General features: G+C 48.1%; 1 protein-coding gene across 2 annotated transcripts in view; it reads right to left on the bottom strand.

Annotated features, from left to right (window-relative positions):
* The window catches only part of ATRN (attractin), a 1434670-nt gene that overhangs the window by 1150747 nt on the left and 264869 nt on the right, over positions 1-19054 (bottom strand). For both annotated transcript variants that reach the window (XM_069632253.1, XM_069632252.1), the window contains exon 16: positions 6684-6903. In XM_069632253.1, the coding sequence (XP_069488354.1) occupies positions 6684-6903 (220 nt within the window). The remainder of the gene's footprint in view (positions 1-6683; positions 6904-19054) is intronic.

Genomic DNA, 19054 nt, shown 5'->3' with positions numbered 1-19054 from the left:
TTCTGGCTTCCCTGAGGATGTCCATGCATCTCTGTGGGAGCTGTAGATGTCCAAATTCTATGATCTCAGGAGCCAGGCTGCTAAGTTCATGTTCTGGGGGCATGGATTCAGAGTCCTGCCCTTGTCTTGTGACAGCATGTTGTACGGGCAGGGGAGTTTCACTGGGGGAGATAGAGATCTCTCCATCAAGTGAGCGAACCATGGCTGTCGGGCCCACATTGGAGCCACCAGTATCATTGTTACTTGTTCCTGGTGCAACTTGTGCACTACCTTGTTGAGAAGAGGAGTAGGGGGAAAAGCGTAAACAAATCTCCCTGACCATTGAATCGACAGACCGTTCCCCTTGGATTGGTTCAGGGGGTAACTTTAGGCGTAACTTTGGCATTGTGAGTTCTCCAGGGTTGCGAACAGGTCTATTTCTGGGAACCCCCATTGCGTGAAGACGTCGAAGACGATGTCTTCGTGCAGTCGCCATTCGTACTCTTCGGGCAGGGGGAAATCTCTGCTGAGTTTGTCTGCCAGCAGATTGAGTTCCCCTGGTACATGTTGTGACAGAAGGAACATATTCTGTTGGAGAGCCCACTTCCATATGTTTTGGGCCAGTTTGGACAGTCCTGTTTGTTGATGTAATGCATGGCTGTGGTGCTGTCTGTAAGGACCATCACTGTCTTGCCTTGTAGGTGTTCCTTGAAGGCTTTTAGCGCCTTGAACACCGCTAGTAGCTCCGGAAGATTGATGTGTTTGGATGCTACGTTCGGAGTCCACTCTCCGTGAGCAGTTTGATGGGATAGGGGAGCCCCCCATCCTGTGAGGGATGCGTCTGTGGTTAGAGTAGCTTGCGCCGCGGGTGTGGCAAAAGGTTTCCCTTTTTCTAGGTTTTTTGTCCACCACCGTAGCAAGAGAACTAAGGCCTGCGAGACCACCACTAGGTCGTCCCATAGTCCGCTGGCCTGACACCACTGGCTGTTGAGCCACTCCTGCATTGGGCGCATGCGCAGGCGCGCGTGAGGTACCAAATAAATACACAACGCCATCATGCCTAGCAAGTGCATTGCTTTGCGTACCGTCACCTCTCGACCGGTCACATATTGAGGGATCTGAAACAACATGTTTTGGACCCTCTCTTTGGAGGGGAAGACGAGGCCGTCCTTTGTTTGAATTAGAGCCCCTAGGAATTGTTTGATTTGGCTGGGGTCTAGGCTGGATTTCTTTTCGTTGATGGAGAAGCCCAACTGGAACAAAAGGTCTACAGTCTTTTGGGTATTGGAGAAGCATGTTTCGTAAGAATCCCCTGTTATGAGCCAGTCGTCGAGGTAAGGGTAAACTGGGATGGACAACCTGCGCAGGTGGGCCGCTGCCACTGCCAGTACCTTCGTGAATACCCTCGGTGCTGATGCTATGCCGAAGGGTAGCACTCTGAACTGGTAGTGTTTGCCCTCTATCATGAACCGGAGGTATTTTCTGTGCGCTGGCAACATTAAAATATGAAAGTATGCAGCTTTCATGTCCAATGTTGTCATGAAATCTCCCTGTGATAGCAGTGGGATCACTTCCTGTAGGGTCACCATACGAAACTTTTGGGGTTTGATAAACTTGTTCGCTGGGCGCAGATCTATTACAGGGCGCATGGCTAGATCCTTTTTGGGTACAAGGAAGTACACTGAATAAATACCTTCCGTTACCTGAGATAGAGGCACGACCTCTATGGCTCCTTTTTCCAGCAGTTGCTGTACTTCTTGTAGAAGGATGGCAAGATGTTCCGGTGACATGCGTCGTCCCCTCGGGGGTTTGTATGTAGGGGGACTGTTGAATTCGATGCAGTATCCGTGGGCTACGGTGGAAAGTACCCAGCGGTCTGACGTTATACCCTCCCATGCTGGAAGAAAGGATGTTATCCGGCCCCCGACCGGTGTTGCATGGGAGGGGACGCAAATCTTCGCGTCACTTGGTGTTGTTAGGGGCTTAGGAACCTCTGGGGGTGGACCCTCGCCCTCTTCCTTTGCCCCGGCGCTGTCCTCTTTGGCTGTACTGGCCACTATTGGTCTGGAAATTGGTGGCAGGGTACTGTTGCTGCTGGTTTTGTTGTTGGCGTTGGCCACGAAAAAAGCGTTTATTGCCATAGCCGCGCCTGGAAGCGGGCTTAGAGATTTGGTCAAGAGTTTTGATAGTATCGAACTCTTTTTTAGCCATCTCCAGAGCCTCATCCACCGCTTTCCCGAAGAGGTTTGAGTCTTCAACAGGTTTATTTATTAAAGACGCCTGTGTCTCCGGTTTGAACCCTGAGTTGTGCAGCCATACGTGGCGTTTTAGGATTATTCCCTGAACTAGGGAACGTCCCGCGGTTTCTGCCGCATCCAGAGAGCTCTTTACAATACTCTGGTTGACCTGGGTTCCTTCGCCAATAGTTGAAAGCAGGCGTGTACGTAATGGTTCCGGCGCTTCTTCGGCGTCTTTGCGCAGTTTGGCCCACTGCGCGTCCGCATAGCTAGCGAGCAAAGAATTGTTGTTGGCAATTCTTGCCGAAAAGGCGGCCGAGGATGTAATTCTTTTTGCAAGGGCATATAACCGCTTGCCCTCCTTGTCAGGTGGTGCCTCACTGGTGGAGAGTGGTACCCCTGCCCTCTTTTTTGTGTTGGTTACTACCAGGGAATCCGGAATGGAATGTCCCCTGATGTACAGCGGGTCTGAGGGTGAAGGAGTGAAAAGTTTTTCAATTCTAGGATTGAGCCCTTTGATTAGTGCGGGTGTTGACAGCGAAGGGATGATTCTTCTCTTCACCGAAGCGAGGAGGGGAATTGTTTGACTGACCGGGGGTTTCTCCTTAATTACCCTTTCTACAAAGTCTAATTCAGGGGAGAGCTCCCCAGTGTCCAGTTCGAAGTGTGCTGCTGCTCTGCGCAACAGGGCATTAAATGTGGGTTGATCGTCAATGGGAGACATGTTTCTAACAGGTGAAATGTCAGGAGGATTTAGGTTCAGGACATCAGTGTCGGAATATATTGATGGTGATTGCCAGGGGTGAGAAGGTCCTTCTTCTGGATTTTCTCCTACCAAGTCTGGGCTGTCTTCCAGACCTTCCTCCTGGTTCTGTCCGTCTTCTTCGTCCATAAAATCATCCTCTTCCTCAAAATAATGTTCTTCCCCAGTGAGGTCATACACACTATGGAAGTCTGAGGCTGTGTCCTGGTCTAATCTTGGAATTTTGGCCCTGGGGTCCTCCTGAGGCCCTTCTCTTATTCTCTTTGGAGTGGGAGGGTTTTGGGCATTCATAAACCTCTCCATTCTTTCCATGCAGAGATGGAGCCTTTCCATGGTTTCATGGGGTTCCCCTGAGCGGTCTAGCGGGGGTAAATTGGTGTCTTGTAGCTGAAAACGGCTCGACCTCTCCCATAACGTCGAGGAAAGTGTTCCGTCGCCCTCCGAAAAGCCTTCAGGTGTGCTGGGAATCCCTTCGACTGAAGGAGATCGTCCCTGTGTTTTCGGCATGTCTTTCGACCTTTGCGTAGCGCTCGACGTGTCTTTCGGGGTACGCTTGTGGGTGTCGGCTACCACGATCCTCCCCAAACTCTCAGCGACTCGTTTGTCAGCGGAGAGCTGTGGTTTCGACGTTATGAGTGTCGAACGCTCTACGGCGGCATGCGCTTTCTGCTGATGCGCTCCGGCCGATGATTTGGGGGCGGCGCCCTTATTTGCCGAAAGCCCAGTCGCTGGTTGCGGCTGCGGTTGCGAGAGGGGCTTCGAACCCGAACGGTCCGAGGAGGCCGCCGGTGAAACCTGCGTCTCCTTGGGCGCTGATGCTCTCTTTGCCTTTGGCAAAGAAGAGCCATGGGTTGTGTGCTTATGTGTGGTCTTGTGTGCGTCAGTGTCGCCGGGGTGTTCATCCCCATAAGCAGAGCGTGAGCCGAGCCCGTCGGGGCCGGGGACAGACGACGAAGCGCGTGTGCGCTCTCTAGGGGGTTTAAGACTTCCGTAGCGGAGGTCGTGGTATCACGTTCCTCGTCACTGTCGGAGGTAGCGACGGTGGGTGGAGCGTCGGCCTTCGACATAGCGTAGGCCGCCCACCTTTTGACCCTACGGTCTTTTAGAGTCTTCGGCTTAAGAAGCCGACAAGCCGTGCAACCTTCCTCCTTGTGATCGAGGGGCAAGCAGCGGTTACACCGTGAATGCTTGTCCTTCCAAGTAAACTTGCCCTTGCAAAGCGGGCAAAACCTAAAGGGTGTCCTCTCCATAGCCGAGGCAATAAAACGTGATAACCACCCCAAGGGAAAGGATGGGGAAAAGGAAAGGCATTCTCAGAAAAGAATTAGAGATGTCCCACGACCCCCACTCTCCCTACTGTATTTGGCCTGCGAGGCCAGGCCACGTGTTCGGCAACGCCGAAGGATCTCCTCCGCTCGTCCCCTCCGTCGAAGATCTTGCTCGGCGGAGACAGCTTCACAACAGCGTCGAGGGGGGGGATCGATATGTTCTATATTAATATAGGAAAACGACCAAAGGTCGAGGAGATGAAATCTGCAATGTCTCTCGAGGAGCTCCGCGTAAAGGCGACCAGTAGCTGGGCGGAAAAAAACAATCTGAGGGACCTCGACGCATGAGGGATTGTGGGTACAACACACGTCACTATAGGGATAGTGTTACAGACACGCCTTGTCGACGTCCCCTTTTCGACTACGAAAAACAAAATGCAATACTCCGCAGTGACCACTGGATGTCGGCCCTATGCACAGCATGTGATTCTAAGCAGATTAACAAACATCAGAACAATGGTTTCAAAACAGCAAAAAAAAAAAAAAACACAGAAGTCTCCACCTTTACATACTTAGTGGTCTGTGTTACTAATGATAACGAAGCACCTAGACATAAGGATCTGAGAAATAAAGTAAGAAACCTGACGGGTCAAGCAAAGATCTTGTTGGCACGATTCTGTTGATTCTCTTTGAAAATCACTGGCAGACCTTTATCGAGCAAAAGTGGTGGCAATCCTTACATACAGAGCACAAACCTCTTTTGGATGCCAAAATATTGTTCTGAGTGGATACTAACACAATGGACTAAAACATGTCAGGCAATTTTATGTAACCTGAATTTTTTGGAAGAATGATTTGGAAGAATCACTATTATCCAACCCAGACCAGGTGAAGAAAAAAAATGTACACCAGAGATTGGATTGAAATAGAGGATCTTTACAAATATCAAGGATATGGGCAGTTCCTCGAAAGTTGAACCAACAACCAAAATATTTAACATTGTTCCCTAATTGGTTTCTGAGAACTGGCTTCTTAAGACGTCGTCTTAATCTATGGACAACTAGAGCTAACAACTACAGAAACAGAACTAAAGATGAACCCAAGGAATGTAGATTATGTCAAAACGTAAAGGTGGTCGTATCCCTGAAACACCTGCTGTTGGAATGTCCGATTCTTAGAGAGGAAAGACAGACTTATCTTGGCCATATCTGGCAGGATTATCGGTCCAAAGAAATTGACCTCTGGTGGAGATATTTGCTGGAAGGAGAAGAAAAAAAAATAAAAAAATAAAAACAAAATCAAAAACAATTTGCCGGTAGCAAAATTCATGCCGGTTATTTTTGAAAAAAAGAGAGGGGAAACAGCCAAATATACTATTACATTACGGACACGACGAGTGATCGGAAATGACATATTGCCCCATGGGACACACTGGTCAAAGAGAAAGAATGAGCTAGGACTCTGAAGTGATTTAGCTTCCTTTATTCCTATGTGTCCCTTTCACTTCCTTTTTTATTTAGGAGATTTTATCAGAGACTATTTATTTGAGAATAATGGTTGCTTCTTTTTCTTTGTCGTTTTTCTTTTGTTTCTCCTTACCTTTTTCTTTGTTATTTATTCACTCTTTTGTAAAATACAACTGTTTGTTGGAATAGCCAAAGGATTTCCTTTTGTGTAAACCAAAATGCTAAGAAATAAAAAAAAAAAGCTGGAAAGGGGACCGAGCTTGGGGAAGGGAACATGGAGGCATATTGAGAAAAGAAGATTATGTTTTGAACTGAAAGCTGAAAGTGAGTGAGTTGAAGCTTGGGGAAGGGATCCCCAAGGAACTCCAGGACATTGAATGTGTTTGATTTTACTGTAAGGGCCCTGTGGAGAAGGTAGTACGGACAACCCTGGCGAGTGAACCCATCTTTGTGACATTAACCAAATTGCACCTGGTGAAAAGACCACCTGAAACCCACTTTGGGTTTTGCTATTTTTGTTAAACCACTATTTTTCCTTTTTCAAAAGACATCCTATCACATTTGAAGTGTGAGGGTAAGTATAGATTTAGACACATACAGACATATCTTGGACTATTTGAGGACCATTAGAAAACATCAGTTAAGGTAACCATCCTTTTAGAGTTAAGGTCACGGCATTCCACCACCCCATGAACCTTAGTAAATAAAGGCTTTAAAACAAACACTTTTGAGTCTGTGTCTCTTGATACCATGCCAGTCTCACACTACCTGGATTGGGTTTGGTAAGATATCAGTGTCTTAGCCTCCCAAAGACCACCCCCAGGCTTGATTTCTGAAATCCATCTGAACGCCTTACAAAACCCATCATGAGTTTGTGTTCATTTTGAAAATCTCTTTACAGGATAAAACAAGAATGCTGAAGATGCACAGAAGAAATATTCAGTAGCCACCATACAAGTGAAGTACTCACCAGGCCTCTCACAGACACTACCATTAATTTGTTGGATGCATACAGCCGCTTTCAGTCCCATGGTGGTAGGCTCTGCTAAATATCCACAAAATCCAGCATCACTAGGCTCCCCTGGCAGCCATTGGAGCGATGTGTTTGTAAATGGAGACATGTCTTCCCAGCACCAATAGGACACGTTAATCTTCCGCAATCCAACCCAAGGAGTCAAATTTGTTTTAGGCTGTTTAGAGACAGAACGTTTATCATAATTCTGCAATACAATTTAATGTGCATATAAACATTTCTTTATTTAATAAAAAGTCCTACCTATCAGCCATACATTTAGAATTTTCACTACTAATCTATTTGTCTTTGACTTCCTGCAGAATTTAAGCTAGATTGTTATATTGTCTATCGTAGATGTTAGGGAGTTCTACAGAAGTTTCTGTCTCTGACAGAACTTGGAAAAGCTCACCTTAGGTGACAGGGTTGTACCCAGTAAGTGTAGCCTGCACTACCCAAAGGTTTGGTAGAAATGGCTGAGCAGTCAGGCATACTCTAGGAGGGATTAGGGGTGTAGTGAAACACACAGTACTTACACTTAGTTCAAGGAAACACTGACACACTAGAAGTTATATAAAGATATTGATTTATTTTATATACACAAAGACTTTAGGAGCAAAACAGGTAGGTACTATTCACACAGTATAATCACAGTAGAATTAAATGGGAGGGCACTTTAAATCAATGTAAAGCAACGCAAAGTGAGAAAAACTGACCCCAAATAAACTTTAGATAATCTCTTTGCAACTTCAGTCAACCCCTACTTAACCAATGTTTAAAAGTCCATCCCTACACTAGGTGAGTCACACATAGTCAGGAGGGGCACTGAGGGTCTAGTGGCTAAGGAGAAAAGAGGCAGGTCTTCTGCAGACAGAGCAGAGTCTATGAAGGTAAGTTCAGATTTGCAGGTAATTTCATTTATTTATTGTGCATTTGTTAGAATCTTATACAACAGGTAAATTGTGTTTTAAAGCACCCACATGGCAACAGGGAGGGAACATGGGATTGAAAAACAATATATACACTGGAGAATAAAGGATAAGACAAACCTATGCCATGTGAGTATTCTGAATGTGCAAGAGAAGAGGGGAGGAGGGAGTGAGGAAAAGTGATGGGAGGGTCCATGCGCGTGGGTGAGCAACAGATATAAGTGGCAAGTGTAATAAGTGCGAGTGTTGAGCTGCACTTGTGGGTAAGTGCAAAACTGGGTAAGTAAACGTCTGCAATGGCGTAAGCAGATGGGTGCAGAGGCAAGTGCTGTGTGTGGGCAGAAGCTGAGGCGATGGCGTGTGAGCCAGTGAAGACTTTTTAGGGCAGGAGATACGGTCCTTGGGCTTGAGACCAAGGATAAATCTTGCTGCCATATTCTGGATTAGCTGGAGGGGTTGTAGAGAGGAGGAAGGTAAATTCAAGAGAAGGTTATTGCAGCAGCCTAGCCTGGAGAGAACCAAAGTTCTGGTAGCATTGAGCTTCTGGGGGAAGTGGGAAAACTGAGAATTCCTTTAAGGAACAGTTGAAAGCTGGACTTCTTGGCAATACCCTGGATGTGAGGGAGGAAGGAGATGTAGGAGTCGAAGATGACTCCAAGGTTTCTGTCTTCGGATGAAGGAGAAGGAGAAGAACCTATAGAGGGAGGACATAGTGCAGGGAAGAAAGTGGGAGCAGAGGTCCCAATAGGAAGGATCTGTTACGCTCACCTGGTATCCACAGGGACGCCACCCAGCCGAGTTACTCGCTGGAATGCTTCTCAGCTTTGCCCTGATGTGGTCTGCGGGGAAGGTTCCGTCTTGTGGTAGAATTAGGCGTGCTCTCCATCCTGCCTTCTTTGCAGGGGCACGTTGTCTTTCATGGGCAAGTGCGGTCCAGTTACTTCACTGTTCTTTGCTGTTCTTTTGTTTTGTTGCTATCCTGCATGCCTTTCTTTGTTTAAAATGTCACTTTTTTCTCCCTTAGGTATGCGGAGCTTCAGCGTGGCGAACTGGCTTGGTTGAGCCCCGCTGGTAAATGATGGCACATTAAGAGCGCTATGATGGTGTAAGTAAGCGCTATGCGCAGCGCTGCAAAGTCTTGCCTTTGCTAATCTGTGTTTTCCTTCCTTGTAGGTCGCGGTGTTCTTCAGCGCGGGTGGAATGTCCGGAGTGGTGCAAGCCGAGAGGTGACCAGCCAGGTAAGCCTTTTGAGTAGTTCGTAATTTGTAAATGTCTCTACTGCTTTCTTTAATGTTGCCTCCATCTTCCTCTTTCAGGTCGTTCTGTCCGGGAGGCGTGCAGATTCGAGGAAGCTGTTCTCAGTAGCTGCGAGTGTTTAAAGATGAAGACTGCAGGTAAGATGCTGCTGCTAATGATGTTCCTTTTGTCTCCTTGCAGGTTCTGCTTCTCCGAGGTTCGAGGGAATAGCTGGACACGGTGAGCGTCACGTTGCAAGCTGCAAAATAACGCAAAGCATGTTGTCTTGCTCGAGTGTGGTTTAAATAGCCCCGGTAAAGTAGTCCCTAGGCTACCACACCCAAAACACTAGACCGCATAGCTTGGTTCTTAGGAACCAAGCTACGTGGATGCCTCCATGTTGGCTGACAATACAATAAAGTCGTTCCCAAGCACATTGTTTTTCATGGTGTATGAGCCAGGCTCTAGAGGCCCGAGTCCTGACTCCAACTGGCCAATGGGTTTGCCAGAGGGGGTTTTGGGCGAGGGTCGTGACAGGATTTCAGTTTTGCTGGCATTGAGATCGAACCAGGACTGGATAGTGGATGAAGGAAGAGGCAAGAGAGTCAGCAGGAAGTTTGAAAAAGAGTTGGGTGTTGTCGGCGCAGCACTGGACATTGGGGGGAGAAGAAGGAAATTCTGCGTGCCAGCAGCGCAAGGTAAGGTTGGAGCCCTGGGGGGACACCACAGGTGGATAAGGAGGTAGGTGAGGAAAAGATACACAGAATAAACTGGGATGGACAGTAAGAAAAGAGGTCAGCCAATGCATGGCCTGCTCCGAGATACCACCCTGGGTATCATGAAGCCGTTTTAGGAGGATAGAGTGGTTGACCATGTCAAAGGCGGAGGAAAGATCAAGTAGAATGAGGACAGCTGGCGAGTTGCAATCAAGGGAAGCGAGTAGTTCATCAATGGTGTTCAGAAGAGCAGTTTCCGTGTTTCTGGATGCTCGGAATCCAGATTGATGGTCGTGGAGATTGCCAACAAAGTTCAGTGTGTAAGCTAATTTGGGGTAATGCCAGCTTCTCCAGGAGTTTCCCAAGAATGGGGGTGATACAAATAGGGCAGTAGTTAGCTGAACACCTAGGGTCTGCTGAACGTTTTTTTTCAGGAGGGGGCACCCAAGGGAGTGCTTGAGGAAGGAGGGGAATACCCAGTAAGAAAAGAGTGGTTGCAGAAATCAGCAAGAGCGGGGCAAGAGAGCCAATGTTATTCTTGATGGTTCTGGAGGAGCAAGGTGAAACCTGTTTGGAGGAGACTTTTATAAAGAGGACAACTCTGGTGACCTCATCAGGCGTGACCAGGCAGAGGAGGAGAGAGGAAGAGCGAGGGGGTGAGGCCATAGGAGGCAAGGGGGGTGGGTGAAGGGTTGGGGGAGCGGGTAGCAAGGATGCTCAGGATGTCCCAAGTTTAAGTGGTGAAGTGTAGTGCCAGTGCATTGAACAGGGACTGGGACGGAAGTGGGGAGGAGACTGCCGAAGGGTTGGCTAGTTCCCTGCAGATTTTAAAGAGTTCAGCAGTGTTGTTGGAGGCACCCGATACCCAAGCCTGGATGTGGGCCCTTTTCTTGGCACGGATGGAGAGTCTGTATTGCCTTTGGAGCAGGTGGCAGGTCAGTTTGCAGAGGGTGAGCCAGAGGTTTGCCACTTCTTTTCCACAGCTCTGCACTTGCGTTTCAGGGCTGCAAGTTCGGAGTCGTACCCAGTATTACGTGTGTAGGCAGTTTTCAGACAGATCTTCATGACTGGGGCAAGAATATCCAGAGCGTTAGTAATGGGTGGATGGTGATGCTGAGACCAGAGTCAGAAGGTAGAGTTCATTTGGGGGGATGAAGATGGATGCAAAGGAAGCAGCTGACACTTGTTTCATAGGACCGATGTTCGTGAACAAGGTTGGCAGGGCTGGAGGAGTTGCAGTCAGAGGGTCAGGGGACCCAGGTAAGTAGAGAGGAGGAGAGTGGTCTGACCCGGAAAGCGGTGTGAACAGTGAGTGTGAGAGGGAGAGGGAGAGATGACCAGCTTGCAGACCTGGCTCTCAAAGGAGGAGTAAGGCTGGGTGGGTACGAGGGAGGAAGTAACCCACTTATGGCAGATTAAGGCAATCCTGCCACCAGCACGGTTAGGCAGTGGTTTGGAAATGATCATAAAGCCATCAGGGAGAAGAGAGTCGAAAGCAGTGACTGAGCTGCAATTGAACCATGTCTCCGTAAGAGCGAGAATGTCTAGGTGAATGTCTTCAAGAAGGAGTCAGATGTCAGCAGAGTGTTTGTTGGCTGAATGGGTGTGGAGTGGCCAGGTGAAGGTGGTCTCGCCGTTGAAAGTTTTCCATGGAGGAGTACAGGGGCGTGGAACACCAGCCGGAGGTGAGGGACAGAGTGGTTGGGGGAGATGAACAGTTTAGCAAGTTAGAGCCCAATGGGTTTTTCACCCCAATGGGGCTCAAGGTGCCCGGAAGGGGGTGCAGGTAACGGTTTAACTGAAACCCTCCTAGAACACAAACACAATGCAGCAGCACCAAGTACCTAGGACTTGGCAAGGGAAGAAGGAACTTTGGAGGGAACAGATGGATGCATTCTATCAGTGGGATGCCCAGCTGTGGATCTTTATTGTAATGGTGCGTTGGAGGCCTTCACAGGTTTCAGGACAGCAACGGTTTTTGTCCGGTAGATATCTCTTCGGTTCTTGGCCCACCACTCAGCTGAGGGGACGTCTAGGAGGGGAAAAGTATCACTGCAGACCCAGAAGGATGCCTACAAGATTTCAGCCGAAAACTCACTTCACAAAACGTTGCACCACAAAATGGCACAAATCCCAAGGGAATTGGGAGCTTGCAGCCAGGGAAGGTCACAGCTCTTCGTGGGATAGCGCACCATGCAAGTGGTTTGGAGACTGGTTAGGCCCTCCAGTTCAGGGGAGTCAGTCGTCTTCAAGAGATCTCACCCGTCGCTCGGAATACAAGGTCGGGTCTACAGATGGTCCCTCAACAACTCTGGCAGTCGGTTGGAAGTTGCTAGGAAGTCCTTCTACAAGTGGTCGACTCGGTTCAGCTCCAGGATGCTCGCCTTTTTTGTAAGAAAACAGGCTGAGCCTACCAATCACCAGTCAATCCGCTCATGCTAATCTGGGGGGTGGGTGTCCAAAGGGAACAACCAGCTTCCCAGGTGAAAGGATTCTAGGGAGACACTGCAGGACAAAGCCATGGGAGATTACAGTCACATCCCCCACGCCCTGTCCTTTCAGGTACTCACAAGGCCGAAGTGGGCTTTGCGAGGAAAGCCAGCCGAAGAAAAAAAGACCCCCCCACTCAGATAGGTAAAAGAAGGTTCAAGTAAGTACAAGTCACCATGAACCAGGATAAGAGTACAGCCAAAATGTTGGGGAAATGGTGGCCCTGTGTCCCCTACTGCAGCTGTGAAGGCCGCCCAAGGTAAAAGTCCACAAAAAGTCCTGCAAAAAGGTCCACTGCCACCAGCAGGTCAGATGAACCTGTGTTAGGCAAGATTGTGTGCAGTAACCCTTGGGAGACTACAGCAACCTTGACCTCCTTGCAATAGGAGCCCAAACTTTGGTATAAGGCTGTCCTACACAGGTTGGTTGTGTGGCTGAGCAGCCTGGCTCATCTCAAGAGGGGTCAATGTGAGCAGTAGGAGTTTTACACAGATTCACAGTGACAAGTATTCAAATAAACTCTTACACTTAAGGTTTCTTGATTAAACAATATATATTTAACAGTCAGTTGAATAAGCCTTCTTCAGAAGGGAGCAATATTTAAGTAACACAAAAATACACTTCAAAATACATACTCTGTTTCTCTTAATCAGCAAGTACCCATTTGGGACGGCACACAGATGGTTCCTACACCCTGAGGTGACTTCAATAACTATGACACTGTGGGCATTAATATATCACTGGTACATTTAGAGCAATACTGAGTTGGTGTATAAAGAAAAAAGGGTTTGGGAATAAAACAAAAGTCAAACAAATATTCTGAAGAAGGTAAGTACTTTTAACCCCCCAATGTAAAGTAAATGAACACTTTCCTGAAGGAAAGGTAAAGAACAGTCAGGGGTCAGAAGAGTCTTTCAGGGAGCCAGGCCAGCCAATGTTAATTGAGCAAAAGACGAGGTGAGCTGAAGCACATCTTGTAGGTAACTAAAAATCTTGTACAATGTTTTAGAAGTCTTTGTAGAAAGAATAGAATCACTGTATGGCCACAAGCAGGGAGGCTTGTATGGGGCAAAGCTGCAAGCAACTCTGCAAAAGCAACTAAGACAAGCCTCAACTGAGAACAAGCAAGCCTACACAACAAGAGGTAAGTCCTCTTAGTTTTACAGTAGAAGCAATCGGTTCCAGGTGGCTTCTGTTTAGGTCTACAGATCCTGTTCCTGGGCCTCAGTCATGGGGGACAAGAGGGAGGACGTTTTGGGACTCCTGCACTACAAATTGAAGGTCCGCAGCAGAAATGGGCAAACTTCAAATCAGCGGCACTTCGCAGTTTCAGCTCCTCACGTCTCTCGCAAATAGCAACACCACGGTTCTCGGACACCACTTTGGACTTTCCTGGCATCTGGGGTCCAGCACTCTGTTAAGGTGGCTCAGGCTTGGTCAGTCCTGCTTCCTGGGAGTGCGGAGCATCTTCCAGGAGCGCGGGTCTAACTTAAAGACACTCACTCGATTCTGGTGTTCCTCTCCCTGGCAGTTTGGTTCCTGCAGCAGCAATGGAAGTACAGCCAGCTCAGAGGTGAGCTCGTCTTGGGGTCCAAAGGTCCCACCAACCTATGAGGAGAAGTCGTCCTTTGCAGGGCTTCTCTAGTTGAGGCGATTTCGGAGCTTCAGCACTGCAGCAGGGCTTCACCGGGCAAACCAATGGTCAAGGAGTTGTAGCAGGCACCTCTTCCAAGTTCTTCTTCGGATTCCTTTGTCCAATGGTCGACTCTGTCTTCCAGACAAAAAGCCTTGCCTTTTTATGCAGGTTTCTCCCATTCATTCGCAGCCTAGCTCTGTCTCACACAGCAGGGTGGATGTCCTCCGAGGACAGCCCTCCAGCCAATCACCCTTGGGTGCATTCCTGTAACCAAGAAGACTAAGCACAGGGGGGTTTCAGGAACCTCCCTCGCTTCCTTGCCCTGCTAGACACGCTGGAGGCAGAGGCGGGCTTCACTCCTGTAACCGACCAAAGACAAAAACGAACAAAGGGACCAAACATGGTTTGGCGCCCAGAGTAAATCTCTAGAAGGACCTACACACCACCTAGAAAACAGACCAAGCGAGATCCCAATGGGGGAGCCCTCCCCCACCCTTAGAGGACAGACCAACCCTTAATTGGGACATATGTCATCCGCACTTGTCCCAGGAAGCCAATGTCTTCAGTTGATATTTAGGGACTTCAGAATCACTGTGAGGATGCTTCAACTGGCTTGGTTTCTGACATGGTGCTGTTGCCATCAAAAAATGAATTATTTTCATCATCACTTTTCAGAATAACTGCCCAACACTGGCACGAAAAGGAAAGAGCTGCAATACCGCTCACCATCCTGCTGAACCCAGGCGGATAGGAGGGTAGTCACCCTTCAAAGTGGAGTCAGCGAGACATTCCGCGCAGACGATGAGGATGCCCGCAGAGCGCTGCGTTCTAGTGCCATGCCTGGACAAAGACTGGAGGGAAGAACCGAAGCCTGGGCAAGTATGAGGTGCCACAAAGAAGAACCAACACCTCCCACAAGGAACATCACCGCCATGGGACAGGTACGCAGTATGCACAGGGAGACTGGTAGTAGGTGGGCCAGTCCAGAGAGGCCCCAAGCCTGGGTGAGAACGATAGGTCAGAGGCCGCATACCCCAAACCATGGTGAAAGAACAAACCGGGCCAAGAGAGGCCAAACCTTCATATAACCCAAGCCCGAGTTAGCATCTGTATAGCCCAAGCCGGGGTTCGAACAAAAGGTTCAAGAGGGGCCAAGGTGCCACACACCCCAGAACGGGGCAGAGGTTAAGCCAGGTTTTCTGAAGTCCTTAGTAAAACCATTCAACTGAGCAGGACCAGACTCGACTCTTAGCATAAGGCTGTACCACCTGAGTTCAGGGTAGCGTAGACAGAGCAGCCAGGCTCATTTGGGAGGGAGAGAGGACTGTAGAATCAGTACAAATTAATTGTAATGAAAATGATCCAATATGGTGTGGTGGGGAAATAAGTACCATCACAGATCATATAAGCACATTATAGAAAAACACAACACTATGCTTGAAGGTACACCGACCAAAGCATACAACCTAATTTGGAACACTCAACAGGAGTTCTAGGGAAGTCACACCAATAGTTACTTTTTAGATTACTTTTGGTAATATAAGTGTAGTAGACCCTAGCAATTGTACCATGACGCTCAGCGAAAAATCACTTAGTAACCCAACAGGACAATATACTTTTTATGAAAAGTGGAACATTTATTCTAGGAACAGTAAAACACCTACAACTGAGTCAGGATAACAGTTATACGCAAGGTAAGTAAACCCTTTTGATGTAATATTCAATTACAGTTGCTTTGCAGTTCACAGACTAAGGGAAGCAATAACTAACTTTCTTTAGGATTACACAGTTAGGCTGAAGGTAAGTAAAACCTATATACTTTTTGCAGGAGCCATCAGCCACTTAAGGCAGGTGTAAACCTAAGACTCTTGTGTCTGTCTAAAGCAGATCAGAGAAAGCAAAACCCAATGTAAACCTTTATGAATGACTCCAGGTTATTCTAGGTAGGTAAAACCTAAGGCAGACTTATTCTGGACAGGTGTTAGGGAGAATTTTCATTTTAGTTATGGAGACATCGGACACGCCCTGGCGCCGGGGAGCCCGCCGCAACGGCGCTCCTGGGAGCAGTGGACTCGCAGTGCTTAGCCTTCTGTTGGACCCCCCCAGGAGGGGCACGCTCAACTTTCTTGGAACCGGGAGAGGCATGCTCCTGGGACCCACCCACAGCAGGGGCCTTGGCCTGTAGCCACTCTTTGTCACCCATGCCGATACTTCAGCGTGCAAGCCGGCATCTCCTGGCAAAAAGCACAAAGTTCCTCCATGTGCGTCGGTCTGGTACAAGCAGTAAAGGCACTGGGAAGGTTTGTCGTCCGAGAAGACATTCTGTAAGCCGCAGTTGTAGCAAAGCTTGAAAAGGGGGGTTGAATCCTCCTTCTCCTCTGACATTGTCCAAGCGGCACAGGCCTGAAGAATCTTCTGGAAGCCTCCACGAAGAAACTATGAAATTTGCCCTTGAGGGGCGCTGAAGAATCCGAAAAACGGGTCCACGTTAATCGGAAGGTTGATAGATGGAGCACAAGGCTTCACCGAAAATAAACACTTCCAAAAAGCAAAAAACCCAGTAAAGGTTCGAGAGCTAAACACGAGGATTCCCAACACTTGAACGTGCGGTAAAAGTCTGAAGATGGCTGCCAGAGGAGGGGCTAGCTAGAGGGCAGTCATTGGCTGTGGGCAGTATGACCCAGAGCTCAGTAATTGGTTGTTAGGAGAAAGACAGTTCAGAAAGGAAACTGATTTTCTTTACCAAGGATTTCCAGCCCGACAACAGGGAATATTCATAAGTATGTGAATCCATGCCAGACCCCATGCTGGAGAACAGGACAAAGGATTGTGGGACTGGTAGTATTCTATCTGAGCAGGTTGGAAGGGCGGAAGATAGCAGTCAGAGGGACGGGAAGAAGAATGACCGAGTATTCAGATAGGGAACAGGAAAGCAAGGATTCTGAGAGAGGCGGGTTTAATCCTGATGGGGTTCATGCTCCTAGGGTATGTATCGTATGTGAATGGGTTGTTTTTACCTTTGGATAAGAGCGATTCAATGGCTGGAAGAGAGGAGCGGGAATAGCTTATGAACGCCTCAGGAAGTTCGTTCCCCTCACCACCCTCTGTGTGATAGTACTGCGTCTCACCTGGGTTTTTACCACCCCCTCCCCCCGGGCATAACCTGTCCTCCTACCCAGGTGATCCTCCCACACTGGTCAACCCAAGGAACTGGACCCAACAGCAATGGCAGTGTCCTGGCCACCTGAATAAGGTATTCTTGAGGTCTTATTGGGAGAATACCCTTGGGTTTCTCACAGTGGCAAGACCCTGGCTCCTTCCCAACATGCCCCCATTGTGTTATTCCTAAATCCACACCCTTTCTAACCGTTCCGCTTCCAGGAATGTTGAAGACCCGTCCTTTGGAACCCAAGCTCTAAACATTTTGCAAGCTTGCCCCAGACTGGGCATATTCTTCCGTAGATGTCATGTAAATATAAGCCCAGGCAACCAAGGCCCCAGTCAACCCAGTGCTCTGTGCAATTCTCGGGGTACGGTGGGGGTGCAGTGATTGTGCCCCGGGAGTTTAAGGGGAGATAAAGCTCTACCATATTGGGTTTGTTTGGACCGTCTGTTTGGGTACCACTCTCTGTAGTACCACAAAGTGCTTTGGGTTATACCCCAATTGAGATATCATTGCGTTATTGGGCACTGCTTTGGCACACGATCGGAGTCCCATCTGGCACGTGCAACAAAATTAGCAAAATAAAGATGACGGGTAACAGCATCTTCACAATCGCTCCAAGCAAGGAAGGGGCCCAAGAAAAAATCAGGTCAAACCAGTCTTCCTTTTGTATACCGCCTTCTTTCTTCATGCACACTCACAGGTTGTGCACAGCTTCAATTATGTGTGGCAGAGAGCCATTCTAGCATCTTTGGGCGACACGAATGTACAGCAAGAATCCCTGATTTTCTTACAACATGCCTTCTTCTATTGCAGTAAAGCATATCTAGGATGTAGCGATTCTGCATCATCATCAGCCTTAGGGCGTGGAGTTCCACCTTTATGACATCAAACCCTTGTTCAGTGTAATTAGCCAGTTGAATTAGTTCCCAGTGGATGATGTGCAGCCATTTAGCATTGGCTGCTTCACCACAGAAAGTCTCTGCTTTGCATAAGAGTCTGTACTCATCAGTTATTTTATCGAGCAAGTTTCAAGAGCCTTTGGACAGATAGTTCTCTCTTCTTCCTCTACAATTTGTCACATTTTTCTTTCAAAGGGATACTGTGGAACTCTGGTGCTGGCAACATGTTTTCTGTTTCTTCCTCTGGGTATAGAAAACTGGTGGGGTTAAAAGTCTGTTGCCCCCCTTGCAAAATTACTTCTGTGATTACAGGTAGGGCTAGGTGCATGCAGCGTGGCCAGCTGTTAGGGAGAATTCTCAGTAATGTGCTAATTCCCTTCTACTTTCGAGACCCCCAGTTTTTATTGCTGCACTTCAGGACTTTTCATCTCATGTAATTTTAATGTGACGTATTCTCTGCGTTTCTTTTGACATTGCAGTCTGACAAACCCCATAGGCCTCATCTTTACATTGTGACACAGCACCTTCAGTGCAGTGGCACAGGGAAGTCGCTTAGATTTCCCAAAAGTTTAACTACCTTCTCTTGGTGAAACTACTGTTTCCAAGAGCAATGAAGTGAAATTGACTTTACTTACATTTTGTAAACTTTCTAGACCCAGCACACGCTATCTTACCATAGGGTGCTGGAGGGGTTACTTAGTATCCCCTTTGGCCAGTTTCTCATGTAATATTTTTATGTTCCCCTTTCTACAGTTAATGGCTGGTGGCAGTGGTTTACTTTTTACTACCATTGTGTGATTTTACCGCAGGCTGCGTTCGCAGCCACAGTAAGGCACCCATTGATACCCATTTTGTCAAAATGGCCGTGGTCGTCTTTTTTCACCATATCATGTTGGAAAGATCCTTCTTGAGATTTACTATGTGCGCCAAACCTGGTTTGGTCCCTTTGTTCGCTTTGACTTTGGAGGATTCACGAGTGAAGCCCGCCTCTGACTCCAGGGTGCTCATACGAGACCCAAATGCACTCTGTAGTAATTGGCCGGTGACTGTCTGGCAAGGACAGCCACCCTGCTGGGTGACCGACAGCTAGGCTGGAATGAATGGGGGAGAACTCAATAAAAGGTGAGGCTTTTGGCTTGGAAGGTAGAGTCGACCACTGGACGAAGGAACCGAAGAAGAACTTGAAGAGAACGCCTGCTGAAACTCCTGGTCTGTTGGTTTGCCCGGTGAAGCCCTATTGCTCTGCTGAAACTCAAA

Source organism: Ambystoma mexicanum, chromosome 6q (assembly GCF_040938575.1).
Source record: "Ambystoma mexicanum isolate Mex_15411 chromosome 6q, UKY_AmexF1_1, whole genome shotgun sequence".
Classification (NCBI taxonomy): Eukaryota; Metazoa; Chordata; class Amphibia; order Caudata; family Ambystomatidae; genus Ambystoma; species Ambystoma mexicanum.
This window is presented reverse-complemented; position numbering and strand designations above follow the sequence as displayed.